The sequence below is a fragment of the Sciurus vulgaris genome, assembly GCF_902686455.1.
Source record: "Sciurus vulgaris genome assembly, chromosome: 3".
Taxonomy (NCBI): Eukaryota; Metazoa; Chordata; class Mammalia; order Rodentia; family Sciuridae; genus Sciurus; species Sciurus vulgaris.
The window spans coordinates 77034197-77055309 of NC_136463.1; the positions used below are offsets into that span (position 1 = coordinate 77034197).

The 21113-nt window shown below is 39.0% G+C and overlaps 1 protein-coding gene across 1 annotated transcript in view; it reads right to left on the minus strand.

Moving 5' to 3' along the window:
• CNTNAP5 (contactin associated protein family member 5) overlaps nucleotides 1-21113 on the minus strand; it is an 861232-nt gene that overhangs the window by 373021 nt on the left and 467098 nt on the right. Inside the window, exons 9-10 of the mRNA XM_079133610.1 lie at nucleotides 19087-19236; nucleotides 15863-16034 (exon numbers count right to left, since the gene is read on the minus strand). Coding sequence (XP_078989736.1) covers nucleotides 15863-16034; nucleotides 19087-19236 — 322 coding nt within the window. The remainder of the gene's footprint in view (nucleotides 1-15862; nucleotides 16035-19086; nucleotides 19237-21113) is intronic.

Consider the following 21113-nt stretch of genomic DNA (forward strand, 5'->3'; position numbering starts at 1 on the left):
AGAGAGAGAGAGAAATAAAACTGTATAAAGGAAACCCATTTAACTATTTAACTTTTCATACTCTGGCATTACTCAAACTTATTTGAACAACAACAACGAAAAAACATTTTCAGCAGAATACTATTAACGTTAGACAGAACTAGAAGTTTAGTTCCCCACTGTGCACGAAAAAGTTGGATGAGACTATATTATGATGAGCTCAGTAAAGAAATGTCTGTTTAATCTGCTGACTTGATATTTCTAAAAGACTGATACACAGATATCCTGGAGTGTTTCATACAATTCAGGATCCTAAGTCTCCATTCCAGATAGACTCAATCAAAATCTCTTGAGTTGTAGGGTCCAAAAATCTGCATCAAGTGATTATTAAATGATTTTTATGCATTCCACAATATAAAGCTACTAGCCAATTCAGCCAGGATTGAGGCTGAGTTTTAAAATTACATTAACTCATGGTTAACATTTGTATTCGTCAGCTTTTTGTCACTGTGACTAAAATACCCAAGAAAAAAGGTAGAGGAGGAAAATTTCGACTCACAATTCCAGAGGATTAGTCCATGGTTGGCTGAGACCCCTTCTCTGGGCCCAAGGTGAGGCAGAAATCCCGGGACTATCCTTCCAACTCCCATAATCCAGTCTTTCCACCTCTAAACATTTCTGTACTAACAAAGGAGCTTTGAGGGGGACACCTCATATCCAAAGTATATCATTAAAGAATGTTCTAGGTCCTTATTTTCTGTCTGGCATGTGTCTTTCTGTGAGGACATTTGTGCTAGTACAAAGATTCAAATGAAGTCAACTAGCTGGCTATAGAGCCCCCATGAGGTAGAAGATCTTTACCTTAGAAAACATCCCATCCAAGTAGACTAATCCTAACAAGGTCTGAAATTGACTCTTGATATTCCCAGGGTCATCAGTCAGCAGGATTATGATATGTGAAAGAAATCTCATAAAAGACTTGTATATAAAACTAGAGTCACAAATCACAAATTTACTTTGAAAATACTAATTTTCAAAGGGTTCAATATTTTCACCAGAATTTTTGAAGTATTTTCTTCCTATAAGTTGAACTTCACAGAGTTACAGAATACCAAAAGGCTCTGAGTTAGACTTGAAATCAGAAAAAGAATAGTCCTAGATTTCTGAGTTTTATGTTAATATTAACCTAAATTGTTAAAATGAAATAAAATTAAATATTTGGTTCTTTTATCATAATAGTCACATTTCAGGGTCTTGATCATCTTTAGTGACTGGGAATTTTATTGCATAAAACAAAATTTCATCAAAAAATGAATCATGAGCTACAGTGTTTGATTCATTATAGCAAAAATGTATATTATATTCCTGTAATTTCCATCCATTTCTCAGGTGGGAAGGAAGTTCTGATGCATTCTGAGGAGCATAGAAACCTAGGGGTTTGCAGTTGATGTCGCTTCTATCCTTTCTCATTTGATGCTGCACCTGAGAGTGAACTGCTTTTATTTAAAGACGACTTCATTTAGTTCTTTGTCTACAATAATCTTTACACATTTGATTTTCTTTATTTAAAATTCAGCTATTCACCAACCCACTTTAATCTGACACATTCTTCCTTTGGAAATATTGGCATTAATCCAGATGCAGTCTAGCCTTGCATTGATGCTCTCCCGTATCTTCAAGACGATCCACTAAGACCTATTTTGTGGCAGGCGAGACCCATGGCCCAGGGTTACGCCATGTGCATCCAAAGATGGTGACTGGCAGAAAGCCAAGGGGCATGCTGAATGCGCCTTGAGAAAAACAGGAAGCGTTTACCATTGGCTGTATGATGATTAGTTCAGCCGCTTAGTGCGTGGACAGATATATCTTACATGTATGCTTGAGCTCGTGATCGCTTGACCTTTAATAGGATTGGATGGACATATCTGATTACAATTGCATATGCATGAGACTGCTTATATATTGAGGGTGTTATCCGAATAAAGCGGAAGCTGCTTCATGAACTTCTGAAGTGTACCTGTCAGTTTGTCCTGCTGGTCGTAGGCAAGCGGCACTATTTAGTTAACTTTAAAAGGGCACCTTGGTTTTTTCATTTTAGTTTTTTATTTCCAAGTTGTTTGTTAATCTGTTAACTTTGTTATTTTTTTTTTTAGTTGAGGACACAATACCATTATTTTATTTATTTATTTTTATGTGGTTCAGAGGATTGAACTCAGTGTTTCATATATGCTAGGCAAACCACTGAGTTATAACTTCAGATCCTGATCTGTTAGCTTCTAATAAAAACAAATTGTTGTCTAAATAATTATGGTAAAGTCATTTAACACCTGTGAACCCCAGTCCCTTCCTTTGTAAAATGAGAATAGTTTGTTTGTATATTTGAACATAGCTCTCCATGGATTTGAACAAGCTAACTCTTTGGGGAATAAACCCTATCATGGCAATTGGCCCACTGTTTAATATATTTATTTATTTAGTTAGTTTTGTTTTCAGTGCTGAGGATGGAATCCAGGGCCCCATGCATGTCAGGTAAGTGCTCTACCACTGAGCTACACCCCTCAACTCCATTGTTTTATTTTACTAAACTTAAGTGATACCAGTTGAAGTCTAGTGTTGAAACAAAGAGGAAAAAATTTCTAAGGAGAAGAAAAAATATATCTCATATTTCCTCCTCCTCCTCCTCTTTCTAAAAAAAGAGCCTTTAGATGACATTTGGCAAGAGTTAGAAGCAGCTCTCTATGTTAGAAGATGCTGGAGAGTTTGACAAAGCCAAATGAATAATAACAATGCTGTTTAAGGCTCTGTCAGGCACTTTTGAAAAGAAAGAAAGGGGGGAAAAACCAGTGACACAGTATAGTCTGCACATGATTCTGGTGTTGCTTTCTGGGCTCAGGGGAATCCTTTTTTTCTTCAATAACTTCGCTTTCAGATAAATAGCCCACATTGATACCTTGTCACCCTTTAGTGACTTTAATTTTTCTTTTTGGTCCCACTCCTAGAAGGTAAACACAGGTTTTCCTACCTCCATGTGCAGGAGCTGTTTAGAGGCGCACAGAATCCAGAGGTTACTCCCTGCAGATCTTATTACCAGGAGGCTGCTGACATCCTTCACAATTGCCAAAGACATTCTGTGTATTTCTCTAGAGCTGCCTTCTCTTCAGACTTGCCTTCTATTACAGAGCTGCCCCATTTTTTTCTTAAAGCACAAGATTGTAATAAGGATAATGTACTTGTATGCTTCCTTCCACTGTATTATTTATAGACTACATTGCTCAAATACATTGCTATGGTTTGCTTGTCTAATTTTATGATGGCCTTGCTAAACAAAAATACTCTTGCTAGCTAGTGCTTACAGAAGGAGCACTTAACACCATGTGAACGATGACAGCTGGCACCAGCGTTGCTTTTATTAGGCACTCTTGCTATTCAAATAGAGTGATAGTTGGCACAAACCACATTGGAAAGTTTTCAAGATGAGAAAGAGGTGAAGGGCTTTAAATTCTAAATCTTGGACAGCAGTCTCTAGAGTTTTGAGTGCACAAAGTTATTAAAGATTTCCAAGTTCATTCTAAACCTTGAGGTAATACTGTATTCAACACCAAGAGGCATTGTTGGCTTCACAAGCTTTGTAGGCAGCATATCCCCAGCTACTAAGGGCAAGTGATGTTAAAGTTTGAAATGTTCAAATTATTCATCAAATTATTGAAAAGCATCTCCTCTCAAATGAATACATTATTGATGTCAAGAAGTTTCTCATGGAAGACAAAACACAGGTACTGATTATGTTTGGAAGCTGAATTAAATCTAGAAAAGTGTGAGAGACATTCAAATACTGAAATCTAGAAGGAGAGTATCAAAGTCATTCAAATAGGGAAAGATCAGTTTGAGTAGTCAGGGAAAATTCACAGAGGGAGTGGAATTGTAGCTAGATTTTAATTGATGGGCTGAATGTGGGTAAAAAGAACTGGGAAGGAAACTCCAGAAAAACAAAATGGCAGTGATTCCCTGGAGGCAGGAACAGGAATGGTTGCTTGGGGGATGGCAATTGTCCACTTCTGGAATGCTCTAGCCACTCCTACTTTTATTTATGCTTGCCTATAAAAATGTATCTGGGATATAGCCTCATGCCTCTCTGTATCATGAACTTCCATGTATAAAATGTCTGTTTTTTGTTTGTTTGTTTGTTTGTTTCTTGTGTGGCTCTCTTGCTCTGAAGCTTCTTGAAGGCAGTGATCAACACTACTTAACACCACTATAATGTAGCAGATAGTAAGTGCATATAGATGCAATAATGAAATAATCGTGTAGAGGATAAAGATGGAGAAGAAGGGAGAGGAAGTCCATGAAAGAGGGCAAAACACAAGCTGAAGAATTTGGAGCTTACCTGTAATGTCTAGGCTCTAACATTGCTGGAGGTCATGTGAAATGCACATGGAGAGCCTGATGTTCATAATAGCTAGTCTGTAATTATAAATGTATCTGGGGAAGTGGAAGAATGGTATGAAACAACTTGTGTCTAAGGGACTACAAATTTTCAATTATTGCATTCCTCTAAAAGATGGTGCTACATTTGGGAATATTCTATCAAGAATTATTACATTGTGAGTTCACTATGCTGTAGAGAATAAAGTAGTTGCACATGGAAGTTTAAATGCAGGTGGGAGTTAATCCTTGGAGCTTTATCTGATAGGTCTCCATACAACTGTGCCAAATGTGGATTAGAATCAGACTTTAGAGTTTTTTCTAGCTCTTTATTAATATTTGGCTTTCCTGTATTTATCAAATGTCTCAGATGTTCAAGAATCATTTTATATCACTGAAAACAATAACAATTTGTAGTCCTCTCCTCACTATAAGCTTAATCCTGCCAGCTGCATGTTCTCATCCCCCAGTGTGCGCATCTCTCCAGACCTGCAACTTATCATGAGTCAGCATGGTAATTGGAATGACCTTTAAAATGTGTATTCTCTTGTCACTTTCAGATTCTTGGGATTTCCCAAATTGCCAGCTGAAATACCATTCCCACCTTTGCACAGATGTTTACTTTGTAGACAGACTTTTTCATGTTTTAATAAGTGTAGGTATAGCCTATATAATATTATGAATGAATTATTAGAAGGTAAACTCTTGAATCATGGCACTCAGGGAAAGAATGGGGAGGTGAGGGAGAAATGGAAAGGAGCAATATTAATGTCAGACAGAGAAATTCCCAGCAAACATGGTTTCAGGGAAATATGGGGAGTGTGTTTTTAGCTAACACCCCTGTTAGAAGGTTTCTTTCTACTAATGGAAGAAGAATTTTTCATTTCACACACCCATTATCCCCATTGACAGTGATTTCAGCTGAGGACACACAGGCAGAACAATGAGATGGGATTTATCAGTCAGAGGTGTGTAGAAAGCACTGGGAAGTGCAAACCTCGGAGAAATTCACTGACAAAGATTTTCTGTGACCCCCGAAGTGTCACTTATCAGAGTTTGAGAACAATGACACTACGATCTCTTTCCTTGACATACTGTCCCATCCCCAATAAAAACTAGCCTTACCCTCAGATTCCCTTCTACTAGCCTGTTTATTTACATCATGCCACACATCATATTTGGGAACATATGTTCATCTCCATGATTATTTGGCCCAAATCTGTCTTTCCTGGAGTTTGCTGAAGTCAGGGATAGTGTACTGTGTTCAGCACCCAACCATATCATCAGCTCTTCCCAAGCCCTTGGAATAGCCAGGATGTGCCAAACACAAGAGATAAATGAATGAATGACCCATTGTGGCAAAAACAGACCTTTCATTTAAGGACATAAGGAAGACCAAGGCAGGACAAAAATAATGGCAAGCTCTCTGCAATTAAAAACTCTCTACTTTGTTCACTCCTGCATTCTTACACCACAGCAATATGACAGGCACTCAGAAAAGATTTGATGAATGAATTATTGGATCTCAGAGGAAGATTAGCAAAATGTGTATAATCCCTCAGCAACTGGAACCCAGAAGCACATATCAGGATGCACTGGGTTGTGCATGAATACGTGCACACATATGTGTGCAAACAAATGCTAATATTGACACATATGATACTCATTTCAGATTGTGAGGTCCTGCAATGTTCAATAAAATTATTTGGGCAATTCTGTAAAGCCAGAGTTGCTTAAGAAACACACCTACGATTATTTTGATAACTAAAGTTGGGATAGTTCCCTATCTAATTATTGCAGTTAAAAGTGTATTTTTCAGCATGGGTAAAAAAAGGTAACAAGCTGATTGTAACATTCTGTCATAATAAAGTTAATGGTGTGCTGGTGGTGCTAAACATCAGGTTTAGAGACTGCAATATTGGAAACACACAAATTCCAACTTAATCAGCATTCTCTTCAGTAACTACCTGCTTAGGTTTGTTTGTTTTCCTCTGCATTTCTCAGGTGTTGAGATACCCACTGCTTGGCCTATGCTATATCCCAATGCTGGGAGAAGAGTGCCCTGCAGTGGGCCTAGTAAATCATGTCCAAGAGATCTTTTAAAGATGAAGCTAAGCCTCGAGGGAAGATTTCAAATCTGTAACTTGAAACAAGTGAAAACATTAATCACTTGTCCAAAAAAATAAAATAGGTTATATATGTAGGTAAATTATTCAAAGAAATGTCATCCTTTCCTGCCTGTGTGCAGATTTTTTAAAACCCAGCCTGCTGATATGCATAGTGCCCCATCCATTTCTGTCTCTTTTGCTTTTAACTTTAAGAACTTTCATCTTTCCACTCTTAGTCAATCCCTGTCAACACTCCAAGAGGGATGAGGGAATAATATCACCTGGCTTTTGTTTTAACAACTTATGGTTATAAAATGTATGCATTACCCCCTGTAATAACCAAAGGAGTTGAGATTCCAGAGTTGAGCTAAAATGCAAAGGCTTTACCACCACAAAATCTGGATTTTGATTTCATTTTGAAGCAAGTTATTAAACTTACTTGATGTGAGCTTCCTCATCTGTTAACCAGCGGGTGAGGTTGCCTTCAGGCATTATGTGAGTTAATGTCCTCTTGGTGTATATGGTGGCAAGCATGCCTGTGACACCAAAGCAGGTGGATCCGGCTCAGTAACCACAAAACCATGTCTGTGTCACCATAAAACCCATGGAGCCTGATTTTTAGCTTTATGAACTTTCTGTGAGAGATCTTAATCAAAATAAAAATAGCAGAGTGCTAATTTTAAATTAATTTTCTTAGCAGCAACAAGTGAAAGGCTGTTATTGGAGGTTAGATCTGCTTTTTCATTCACTCAAAACATTGAAATTTTCTGTTCCAAATGTGTCTACAAATGCTGCTTATTATGGCTACCAATATTTTATTTTTGACCAGAAAAGAACTGTGTTAAAAGGCTGCAGGTGTTTTGCCTCAAGAGTCCAATGAGTGCATATCAATGTAGAAAAGAGAAAGAGCACAATGTTGGTTGTGTAGATGGGAGCCCTCTTTAGAGACTGTGAAAAACAGATGGAAGGCCTTTATCAGGATGTTGGATGAAGGCTTATTGAGATATTGATTCTGTGAAGAGATCAATAAGGAAGAATCTCTTCTAATTATTAATTTAGAAATGTTTTCTGCCTCACAGAAGTAACTTGAGAATCTAAACTAACCTTTTCCTTATGCTTCTATCTAAGATCAAAAGTTTCCATGGCTTCTATGTTGTCTAAAATCTAAATTGCCAGTATTTCTCAGGACAGATGATCCAGACACCTACAGATTTTGATAGGCATTTTCTCACGACTCCTTGAAAGTGCACATCACCCCTTAGTCTCAAAGCAATACCTCCTAGACCAAGTCAGTCATCTTTAAAGTGTGTGTGAGAATTCATCCAGCTCACTGTTCTACTTTGTTTCCAGCATCAACATTTCAGATTACCATTTGATGGGGGAAGATTCTCAACACTGTCTGATAGGCCCGAATGAAATGCCACCCTCAGTGTGGTTGATGTACTGTGTTTTCCATGAATCAAAGGCACATTGATGCCCTTCCTCATGCACAGTTAGAGAAGTACCATTTCATCAACATAATCATCCCATTTCCTTGTGAAAACAAGTGATGAGAGAGATGAATTTGGTAACAAAACACAAATGTATTCATTAAAGTGTGCTTATTCCAACCAAATCCAGTTTGGACTTTTCCTAAGCTCCGCTTCCCTACTGACATTCAAAGAGGTATTAGATGGGAACAGGAAGAACCTTCACTTAATAAGCATACACATAATTCTGTGTATTCTTAATGGGGAATTCCAGATGAACAGCCCACACTAAACCAAATCAAAATCTATTGCCATGAAATGGCCATGCCAGTTGGTTCTGAAGTTTCTCCATTCCTAACCAGCCTGAAGAACTAGCATAGCTAAATCTCCTGGTGGAGGCAGTGTCTCTCAGTGTGTTCATCAGAAGGCTGTGACAATGAGCTGCATGGATGACAAGCCCTACGGCTCTAGAGGTGCTCCATCCTCCACATTCCACGTCCTTTGTCTTCCTTCTTCAATACAGAACACTTTGTGATTTTGTCACAAGATGAAAACACATCATTTTATCCTTTTCAATGATACTGAAGAAGGCAAAATGCATGACCACCATTGGGTTGTAAGTAGTATCATGCAAGGATAGGCCAAAGTTCTTCCACTGAACTTCATTTGTAGTCACGCTCTGCCATATACTGGCTGTGTAATCTTGGGTAATTACTTAATGCTTCTGTATTTCAGTTTCACTACACTCACCAGCTCTCAGTCCCAGCCTCATGTTGTCCATTGTAGAGCATCTGGAATACTCTGCTTGACCTCCTCTAACCTAGCCTATTCTTGGAGCTCCTCCTAAAGTCTCACTTCCTCAATGACATCTCCCTTCACCTACTCTGGAGAACCATGCCTATTTTTCCTCCTTCTTTGAAAGTTTGACAGTAGGCCCTCCATATTTGTATGGACTGAGGAACTGGCAAAACTGGATTTGATTGCTGGTACCCCTAATCACTAAATATGTGACCTTGGGCAGCTACTGAACCTCCCAGACCACTGGTGATTTAATCTGTAAAACAGTGATTGTGGAAAAAAAACAGTGGTTCTCAAATTTGAGTGTGCATCAGAATCACCTGGAGGATGTGTGAATACTCAGATTGCACCTGTCAACCATGTTTCTGGTCCAGAAGGTATGATTTGGAAATTGGGAATTTATATTCCTAGCAAGTTAGCAGGGATACTATGGGTCACACTTAGAGGCCCACTTGATGGGCTGGGCAGGACTGTGGAATTAATTGAATGAAGTGACATTTAGAGAATGTTTGCTCAGTAACTAGTACATAAAATAAAATCTTTCCTTTTCTTCCATAAAATATAGAAAAATGATAACTAAAAAAAAAAAAAAAAAAAAAAGGCAAAAGCGATCTTTTGATTTTGGCCCCATCCCATGAATAAAGGGAGAATACCATATTGCAACTTTTCTCACTTCAGAGTTTGGAACACAGATTGTGTGGGCATTGCCCTTACGATGGCTTTTCTGGCACCCAATGTAAAAGCTTTCAATTTGAGAGAAGAACTAAAACATATGTATTACCCCGCAATGTAATCTTTTTATATTACCCACTGTTTTTGACAAACTCCCACACACAGGGTGGGTTTAGCAGGAGTCTGTTTATGGGAGGTTATCCAACATAATGCTTTCCTCCTCCCAGTGTTTACAGCACTCCAAACCCTGAGACCAGAAGGTAAGAATCTTGACCAGAAAGTTTGGCAGATGCTTTGCTTTAAAGAAAATGTGTGGAGAGAAAAAGAAGTGGTTGTGGAGGGAGAAGCTGCATTTTATAACTTAAATGGCTATAGGAAATTGAATGCACTGTTCCACATGTGATCCATTCTTTGGAAGAAAAAATAAATTACATGACTTTCAAAAGACTTACAGTGAAAAGTCAGCTTGAGATGCAATAGCAAAGACCAGTGGGGCCAACTCCTGCTTCTGTACATGACTTTGTCTGTGTGATTTCCTTTACTCCCTGTGCAAAACTAGGACTGGATGACCTCCAAGGACCTTCCCCAACAGCATCACTATATGAGGAAAGTTCACAGGGAATAGAACCTATCCCTAACCTTTGCCAGGAGTACTGGGCCTTATAGAACCAGTGTCTGCCAATCCTTGTAAAAGGGTCAGTATGTGAGGAGAGGGTCTTTGTACTACTACCACCTATAAACTGTGTGATTTTTCTAGAAGGAGAGATCAAGCTATGCCATTCAGTGGGGGCCAGAAAGTAAATTGTACTCATATGTATCTCATAAGTTCAATTGTTGGCTCCCTCGGCTATTCTAAAACCATTCTCATCCAATCAAATCCCCCATCCCCATCATTTATGCATCTGAGTATTTGATTATTTTCATTTGTCAGAATTAAGACTTTGTCTTGAAAAGCAGGGAAGAGATGAGACAAGGGAAGATTTTGAGGAAAAAGAAAACTCACGTCTCACCCCAACAGTGCCTCTAGGACTTACTCAAATTCCCCTTTGAAGAAAGGGACATCTAGGCAGTTGTCTTGGAACATTTTGGAGACTCCATGAGATTCTGGCTAGAAGGAAGCTACATGTGGTTCTAAGAGGAGCAGGAACCAGCCTCTCTCCCAAAGACCTATATCAGCCTTACAGATTCTCAGCAATTCCATAGTCTCTAAGATTAGATGCATTAAGGTAGCTATTCTCAAAGAGTAGTCACCAGGTCCTACCCAGCAGTAGTAACAGAAACCAGGAATTTATTAGAAAACTCAAATTTTTAGGCTTAACCACCATGCCCCCTCCCCCATTCAGAAACTTGCATTTAGATAAGCCCTTTTGATGATTCTGATGCAAACACAAATTCACTTCAAATATTTAAGCAAATCCTCAAACTAGGAATGCGGGGTTGGTCTGAATCTGAAAGTACGAACCTCTTTAAAATTTGTTCTGTATCCTCATCCTAGCACTGTCCTGAAACTATTGCCTTAAGAAAATTGAAAAGACCTCAGCCTTGGCTCAAATGAATGGGTGATTTCCTAATGGGCAGTGGCTGGTGGCCTAGATGGCAGATCCTCTGAACTAGAAAAAATTAAAACCCCAAAAGGGTATCGAGGAACTGAGCAATTTGGGGGCACATACAAGGAGATTTTTCTGTGGGAGTCACTCAGAGAAGCTACTGCAAATCACTTGGCTGTGGTGGGGTTTAAGGATTTATCAAGAAAGAACAAAACCTCTTCTCTCTCCAGGAAAGCCTTTGGCTTTAGAAATGAACATGGTGAACATTTTCTGAGTAGCTACTTCGTGCTAGATAAGCAACTGTTGATATGACTGCTCATTCTCTCTTATATGTCTCAAAACAAAGGGAGGTTTTATCATCTGGGTCTTACAAACATGCAAACATGGGAAAAAGATTAACATGTCATCACTCAAGCTGGTAAGCAATGGGTTGAAATTTAAGTACATTCTACTACCTCTCAAAACTCTAGCCACCTATACTGGGATGCAAGCTTATTTCTGGGTATGACATTCACATCCCCCACATCAACTAACTAACTCACTCATCAGCATCCTCTTGTTTTCCTTCCTGGCTTGGCTTCATACCTCGGATCCCAACTTCTCTTCAAGTTTTGGGCCAGCATTTGATATCTGTCTCTCCTGTCCTGAGAATTGATCTCCACAGTGTTGGAGATGGCTTCTGGAATTGACTGGCTTTTCCACAAAGATGCTGAATTTCAGACCACCTTTGGATATGGACCAACTTGCTCCATTCAGACCCTGCCTAGTACTGCACAATAATTGATTGTCTCTCTTTTGAATGGAATCACCCTTTGGGCACATAAAGATCACAAAGAATAAGACATACTGCATACTTTTGAAAAATTTGTCTAGTTGAGCAAAAGGTGGTGTTACTTATTTAGAGTCACAGTTACACAGTGACTGACATTTCTAGGTCAGTGCCTGTTTGGTAGATTGTACAGAGGAAAGAACATTGGCAGTGTTCAGCTCTTGACTGCAACTTTAGCCTTATGTGAATTTAGAAAAACTGTCAAACATCTCTGGCTCATAATTTACCCCACTTAAAAAAAAAAAAAAAATTGGGCTTGCTATTGTTTAGACCTGGAAAGTTCCCCAAAGGTTCATGTGTTAAAGACTTTCTTCCCAACATAGCAATAAGAGGTGGGACTTTTGGAAAGTGATTGGATCATGTCCTCAATGGATTAATACACGAATAGATTTAAAATTTAATGGGATATTCATTAGCTGTGAAAAGGTAGGAGGCAAGGTATAATTGGAGGAAATATGTCTGTGGAGGCAAGCAATTTACCTTGTCCACATCCCCTTATTTTCCCTCTGATTCCTAGTCACCATGAGGTGAACAGCTTTCCTCCACCATGCCCTTTCTCCATGATGTTGCGCCTCACCACAGGTCCAGAAACAAGCCAAGTGGCCATGGACTGAAACCTCTGAAACTGTGAGTCAAAATAATTTTTCCTTCTTTAAGTTGATTTTTCGAGGTATTTTGTCACAGAGACATAAAGCTGTCTATTGCAGGGATCTTTGTGCTTTATACTTCCAGTATTCTATACCTCTTCCAGCATTTTATCTTATTCAGGAATACACATAAGTTTGTTTTACTTATTCACTCATTGCCTTTATGTGAGATTGAACTATGGAGAGTATGATAAATAGTTGCTCTCCAAATGAAGCAATTATTGAAAGTACCTTTCTCAATGAGAGCATAGGATATTATGTCTTGCCTACTTAAAGTTCAAGGGTGTGAACAATGTAGTTCATAAAGAATTAGAACTTGGAATATAGAGAACATAAGACTGGAGGAGCTGTACTTTGTGTCCCCCAAATTAAAGAACAATTCAAAGGCTGTGGGGTCTGCTTGGAAAGGTCAGTTTTGATCCCACCTGCCTCCCTATCCTGTTTTTGCACTGTTATGCACAAGAACTGCCTAAACCCATGCTTTTTATGCTGCTAGAGCTGTGGGTCTTGCCAGTTATTCCACCTCTTTTCTTCCCAGAAGCAAAGAATTTGTTAATTTGCCCATTACTGGCATGCAAATTATTAAAGATTCTTTAATTCTTGAGAAGAGACCTTCCAAATTTTAGTTAAGATAATGTCTCAAAGGCAGACTGTAAGCAGCTCAAACCAGTCAGTACCCAGTACCTACCAGAGTTTCCAGTCACCATCTCAAAGGAACCTCCCTGAAGACCCTCTGCTGGAAGAACCTCTTAAGATGTTGGAACAATCAAGCCTCTTCTATGAATGCTATCATGGATTTCCCTTATCTGATTTTCCCACAATGACAGCACTAAGACCCTAAAATGTGAAAGACACACAATTGGGACCAGCAGGAAAGAAAGACTGGAGGGAATAATCCTGTTTTACTTTGAAGGAGAAGGAGGGCTATGGAAAGTGTGGGAGGAGGCCTGGTATCTGTAGCCTCTGAGAAAGAGACAGGAAGGAGTTAGGGAGAAGAAGAGATTCTTAGGCCATCCTTCTTGAACTTTCCAGACAAGAGCATAGAAAGGAAAGCAACAGCCAGATTATTCTCTCCTCCTTTCCCACCAAGTTGTCCATTCCTTGAAGGCAGTGACTTTGCACTTATCCTGAAATCAAGTTCATATTTAACTGCACATTATAAATGAAACCCAAAACTCAGAAACCACCTGACTGCCCTTCTAACCCTTGGCTCTCTCCAACAAGTGTTAAATATAAGTTCAATCAATAATGCATAAAGCAAACATTTTGCCATGTGTTTCCGTTCTCTTAGAGAAAGTGTCGGGCAAATCAAGAAAAACGTACCATTTACCCACTAAACTAAACACAATCCTTATTATAACATTAACCAAAACACAATTGTATGTAATATAATTATCCAAGATTACAATTACACAAAAGTAATGATGCAGTGTAGATAGCAATGACTTTCGTGTAATCAAAAATAATTAGAGCTTCCTTGATTAGAAATTAAGGTATCAAAGAGACCCTATTGATAAATGTTCCCTGTATTGATTCACACTTGGTAAAAGACTGTGCTGCTTGATGAAGCAGGATGCTTATATCTCACTATTATTAGAGACCATAGGGGTGAGATTGTTCCCTGTAATACCTTTTCTTGTGAGTTCTTTAGTGTATTTTAATGAAGCACACATTTTATTATCCACTTTTACAGCTGGTAAAATAGAAAAAAATAAAGCACATGAATCAGGAAGTCTGTGTGTTTTATTGATGATCCCATGAGTAGTGGTATTAACGGAAAACATGCACATGAAACTCCACCAATTTGATTGGCCATTCCCATCATTAGCAGTGACTGTTTTCTGCAAAGCTGATTTATATGTCACTCAGCAGAAGACCTTATACTTCTCCTCATTGCTCCCCCAGATAGGAACAGTCACCTCCCTAGCTCTATGCTTACTCTCTAACTTCTTCCAGAATATCCCTTCTACTACCCAAATCTGACCACTTCTTCCTGATTTTCACCTAGAACATGAAGGCAAATTTCATTAGCACGCAGAATTCTTCATGACTGAAGAACTGGCCTACATCTCTAGCTATGTTCAAGCCATGTGTTCCATCCATACTGACCCACCATCTCCTCTGAGCTATATTAATTGAATCTAAAGACACCATGAATAATAAAATACACTTCCAATTATATAGAACTGAGAAAAATAAGTGCTGTCAATTAAACTACTACATACCATCAGTTATAAAATGCATTCATTGAGATAATGGAGACTTTAAAAGCAAAAGAAATATTCTGAATTAATTAAATATTTGTAAACTATACTATCTCCTATTTCCATGCCTTTTCATGACATTGTTTTTCCAATCCCCATTCACTCCCACTTTGGCCATCACTGATTTTGTCTTTTGATTTTGTCCTATGAGATTCCACTTAGCATCACATTCCAAAACCTCATTGATCTCATTCTTAGAGCAAGACTAAATTGTCACTGCCATGTGCCCCACAAATAAGGATGCATTGCTCCATCATTTATCTCACTTTATTGTAATAACTAATTAATTTCGTGATGAGATTGGAGCAGAGGACCTCTATCACCAACACACACAGCCCAAGCACTTAGCAGATCTTATTCAATCATTGCATCAATACTATTTTGACTGGAGTGAGAAGAATTAAAAGAATAAAGGAGGTAGGTGCTGCAGAAGGAACCCAGCAAATGTGGCTGAAAATCCAGATTCATTCTCTGTGGTTTTCTGCAGTTTGTCTTTATACCTAGAAATTCCCAAAATAAGAAGAGCCAGAATTCAGGAGAAATGGAGGAGAAAACTGAGCTTTTGCTAGATCCATGGATTGTAGAATAAGAGTGCTGAGTTTTGCTAACCAGGGTCTAGGTCAACAAAACTGCATGCGGGGTCACGGCAGTCAAGATCAACCAACCCCAGGCTACTGCTGTGCACAGTCTGGCACTGCCCAAAGCCTTTGCTGTAGGATTCCCAGGAGGCCTGATGCTTATATGCTTGTGATAGAAAAGATACCCAGTGCAGCAAAGAATGAAATGGTTCAGGAGAAAAGCAATTCCTCCCTCCTTTTTGCTTTACTCTTAACTTCAAAGTAATCAAATGTTGTTTATGCATAAAATTTTAATCCTTTCACAAATTTGTATTTTGATTTAATTTGCATATCCCATTTACTGCAAGTCAACATGAAGAGAGACTCAACTAATTTAAACCATTTTTCTCTGGGCCTGAAATCCTTTCAGAAATATTTTCCATTAGGCGACTCAATTATGTCTAATGTGGCTAATGTTGGTGGATTAGAATTTTGCTTAAAGAAACTCATATTTAGAACAGTGAGAATGGGAAAGGGGTGGGAGAACAGAGGAGAAGAGACAATAATTACCTGTCTTTGATGCTACACAGATCAATGTGTAAATCACTAAAATTCCCCAGGGAACCTTGCTGAACTGAAATGAGGTCCTTGGGCTGGTTATCAATAAAGATGAGCCTCATGCAGCCTTGGAAAGCCTTAATGGGATTTAAACATTGGGAATCGGTGAGATTGTCGGGGCACCCTGTGGGACAGAGAAAAAAGATGAAGAATACTGAAATGATCAGTCATTGCTTTGGCGACCTATTGATGGAAGACCTTGAGGTCTAATTATTTTGGTGCTTTTTCATTCATAGCAGTGCACGTACTTTTGTTGTAAATCCTAGCATTCTTAGGGAGGGGACAGAAATGGTACAAAATGGGAATACTTAATCACTTTATAGGAGAAAAAGGGGTGTTACAGGAATACCGATACTATAACATTTATCTTGTTCTTATTTATTTTTTCTCATTGGTAAGCTATTCGTCATTCTTTGGCATGACATCCTTCACTCATCTCAAGGAAGAAACATATTGTAACTACTCAGGAATCTTGGCTCTGTCTTGAAACACACGTCTAAATGCACAATTCAGTTCTGAATTACACTTTCAAAGGAAATCATGCTTCGGGTAAGCACGGCAGCAGAGTAATTGTCTGGTTAATTGTTAGCATTAACAGGCTTAGTTTCTGAGAAAGGTACACACAGGAATGTAACTGGAATTTTGAAGTCATGTGCCAAGCAAATCCAGCCGTTAAGGGAACTAAGGGTTTAAATGCACATAGTTATAGGTATATAATAGCATATGTGAAAGGCTAATGCTGTACCTTTTAAAGATTGTTCTTTAAAAAAAAAAAATGCATTGCAATGATTTAGCATTGCTTCCAACAAAGGTGTATCTACTTCTCATTAAGACAGGTGTAGAGCAAAGCAGGTATATGAATGCTTGTGCTCTTTACAAACTCCATCTCAATGGTTTTAATAGGTTCAAAGCATATGGGAATGCGAGCTTGAAAACACAGCAATAACCCATAAATAATTGGGAATTATTTCAGCCATCTCTAATAGACAGTCACTGCTGGGCTGAAGCCGGCAGCTGGTTAACAGCTCACAGACACACTACAAAATGAAGAGAGATGCTACAAGTTCTAATTGAAGCTGTAGAGAGAATTTATGCAAGTTGACTATTATTACTGAAACTCATTTTTCACCTTAAGTTTACAGTCTGTGCATGGGGCGTTTGTTTAAAGACTGTTCAAATCATAGATAAATCTTTATCTCCTAAACCCAGTGCCCCTGAAAAGTACACCTTTAAGAGCACTTCTTTAAATGAGGAGGGGAGTATTTTGCCTTTGTGACACATCAGAAGCTTACTGTATGATAATTATTTGAAATCAGTTTACCCAGAAATAAGTTTAAGGGAGCTTTTCTTTCTATGTTGCTGAAATAGTGCATGTGGGGCAGAACTATGCAGTCTATGAGGTTCACCTTCAGGGAACCCCAAGACCCTTTTCTGCATTTGCTTTCATCTCTTTGCTTTTATTAGCAAGCCTAGAAGAATGCAGTTCTGAATTTGAGTCCTTGCTCAACTACTTGCTTGCTCTGCTGTCTTACACAGATATTTCATATCAGCAAATGTCAGTCTTATTATCTATTAAATGGGGATGTTATTACCTACCTCACAAAGTTGCTGCATGAATCAAATGAGGCAAGACACAGAAAACATTTACAGAGAATGGAAATGCACTTCTTTCCTAAAGGAATGTGTTATCACTGCACACATGGAGAAGAGTTGGGTTGAAGGACCAGAGGTCCTTTTTCATACCAAAAAATCAAACCTCAAAGATGTTTTTGTACACTGCTTCCTTCCTTCCTAACAAATCCCAAATATGAAAACACACCTTGAAAAATCTCTTGTGTATTTCAAAGTGTTAACCACATTTTCTTGATAGAAAAGAAGTGATTTGTACATTCTGGGATTTGGAGATAAGCGACTACAGATGCTGTGAGTGTAGCACAGAGGTAGACTGTGCACTTAATGTGGACAAGGTCTCATGTTCAATCCCAGCACTAAGAGAGAATGAGTAGGATTATGGAAGAGAAAGTAGGAGAGGAATACACTGCATAATTTTATATAATACTTCTCTTCAATTTTGTAATGGAAATAGAGTTAGCGACTACAGCCTAGATCCCAGCCCATGCCCATATCTATGAGAACTGAAGCCAATTTTTCCATGCTCTGTGATATAGCAGGTGCCATTCTGCCAATTTTTGTGTGTGACTGGTGCTGGGGAATGAATCCTGGGCCTCGTACATGTTAGGTAAGCACTCTAGCACTAAGCTACACTCCCAGTTCCCATTCTATATATTTAAATTTTGCTCTTGCTTAACTCTCCTAGCAATTCTGAAGTTGAGCATATTTTCTCACATTTCAGATAAGAAAGTCCAGGTACTATAACTGCCTTGCTCAAAGTCAGACAGTCATGAAGCTTAAATTCCTTTCAGGGATGGTTTCTATAATACAAATAACTGGCTAAGAAATCAGATACTATGTTTTTAAATAAAGGAAATACCATTGGAAGGCAAAATAAGAATATATGTGCATATATACAAATGTAGTAGATGCCTGATCACATGATATTTATCGTCACCAGTTTATCTTTGTGTGTCTGTCATCAGAAAGGTTTCCAGGATTCATCAGACATCAGAGAGGGTAGAATGTGAATTGGTTCACATTGCAGAGCCTCCTACTTCCTCCCCACTCCCAGCTGTTCCTTTCCATGACCTAGGAGGAACTCAGGAAGTGGAGAAGGGAAGATAGTGGCTAAGAATGTAAAATGACCCTGCAGTAGCCTAGCTGGCTGGGCAGCTGGCTTTGCCACTCCACCTGAATTTTCCCTTTTGCAGGTACTGCTGACTCTTGGTTCACTTTCTCCAAGTTTTCAGCTGAGTTTCTCTTTTCCAATGTGATCACAGAGCTTGGCATGGCCACAAAAATCTCCTTTGGATGTGTTATGTAACACCAGCTCTTATAGCTCAAGTTCTTTTCTTCCTCAGCACTGTCCTAGATAATATATATTTGCACAGCTATGAAAAATTTTGCTTCACACTATTTTAGGTACGTGTGTGTGTGTGCGTGTGTGTGTCTCTATGCATGTGCTCTTCAGGAGAATTACCGAATTGACAAAGTGAAAATAATTTCCCACTATATTCTTCCTTCCCCCATTTATTTTTGAGTTCAAAGTCTGGAGAATTTACCTCCAAAGTAGTAGCTATTTCCAGAATAAATCTGCACCCGGGTTGTGTCCTGAGCAGGGGATGCTGCATCATTATCCAGAGTGAGAGTGATGCGGTTCCTTCGGGCGTTGATGCTAACCGAATGCCACAAACCATCATTCAAGTTGCTGCCTGCAGAAGAAACAGGAAGGGCAAGTGTAGCGATGATTGATTTGGGGAGGTTTGGAAAGAGTGGGGCTCATTTCCCAGCCTGCTGTGGTCAATGTGCATGCTCAGTGCAGCCCCACCTCACTTGTTTCTAACAAAACCCCCAACAGCTACTTGGGAGTTATCTTTTTCCTTTTTACCACTTAATTCTATTCTCCTTTCTTTTATTTTTTAAGCAGTTAAAGCACTTCTAATATGTTTGATTTAAAAAGCAGGGTAAAATACAAAATCATATAAACATTTCAACCAAAGATTTATTCTAAATTAATTGATCTATTGATACAGAATTGTACAGGAAAAAGCTGAGGAAATAAAACCCTCAAAATAATATCAATAGTTTTGTCTTTGTATGGTATGGTTACAGGCAATTTAAGTTTTCTCACAGTTTTCCATGAACAAATTACATTTATTTCATTTTTAGCGAACAGTAACTTTTTTCTTGCCGTGTTGGGATGGAATTCTGGGTTTTGTACATGCTAGGCAAATGCTGTACCACTTAGCTATATCCCCAGCCTGGTAAACTGTTTTTAAAGTGAATGAAGTAAGTTTGTTTCCAGTGATGTGGGAGGCACATAGAGTGTCCTTTTAGACTAATAGTATAAGCTAGTTCATGTCTAATTTTTTTCTGCAACTAATTATGTGACACTGCATTAATTACCTACCTTCACTAATTTCTGATTGTTCATCTGTAAATATCAAGATACCAATTCTGTATCATTAAAGGAATCAAGTGTGATTATCAGGAAAATTTCCAGAGCATTTTGAAGGCATAGTTCATTTCTCTCCTGTTTGCTTGTTAAATGTCTTTGATGCACACTGTGCTGCTTACCTGCCTTATTGAGAAAACTGTATTAGGAACTAGTCATGAGAGTTTCAACTATTTCTTCTAAAACACTTTTCATCTACTAAAATTCTGTCCTGTTGGAACCAGGTGCTTTCTGACAGAAATGGAGTCATCTTAACTGATCTGGTCACAAAGAGTTGTCACACAAGAGTACACAGCTACTTTCTTCATTTGAAATAAATGAATGGACCAGTTTGGATATGCATATTCAAGAATCATCTGACTACAGACCAGATGATAGGAGCTGAGAAGGATCAAGGCTGGAGGCAGAACTGATGGAGCTATTGCTTTCAGATGTCCATGGGGATAAAATGATAGGTTCTCAGTCAAGGTAATGGCAATGAAAATGGAGATCCACAAATGGATTAAGAGCTATTTTGGGAGGTAAAATAGACCAGCCTATGTAGATTCTACTGGAACTGTCCCTGAGCAGCCAGCTGGGAAGAAGGCACTAACAGACAGTCAGAGCAGAGGTCTGCCAGGCTCTGAGACTGGCACGTTCAGAGCTTCTGCCCTTGAGCTCTAGATGGCTAGAGAAGCTGACCAGGGAGACTGGCCCAGCACCAGGCATGGGGCCTAGCTGTGTGTGCACCAGGAAGCCATGCCCCATCTGCTCAGAGCAGCCCAGATGTAAGGGACCTCCTGCATTTTTAGCCAGTTCCCTTAAAGTCAGTGTCTGCCACAGCCCTGAACATCTGCTTGGGGTGGAGGGGAGAACTCAGCAGCTTCTCAGTCTGGTGGCCCTACTTTTTCTCAAAGGCAGATGTTCTCAGATAAGGTCAAGATTTGGGTCCTGGCTACAGGGATTCTGCTAATGAGGTAGAGACTCTGTCAGGTGTTTCCTTGTGATGAACATTTGACTTCTTTCAGGAGCCTTTGGGGGGCAGGCTCAGCCAACTGTAGGTCTTTTCTTTGTTCTTCATTTGCATACATTTGAATATATCTGCATAACACAGGCGATTGCATTTGAAGGTAAGCTATAGACTATTTGGGCTGA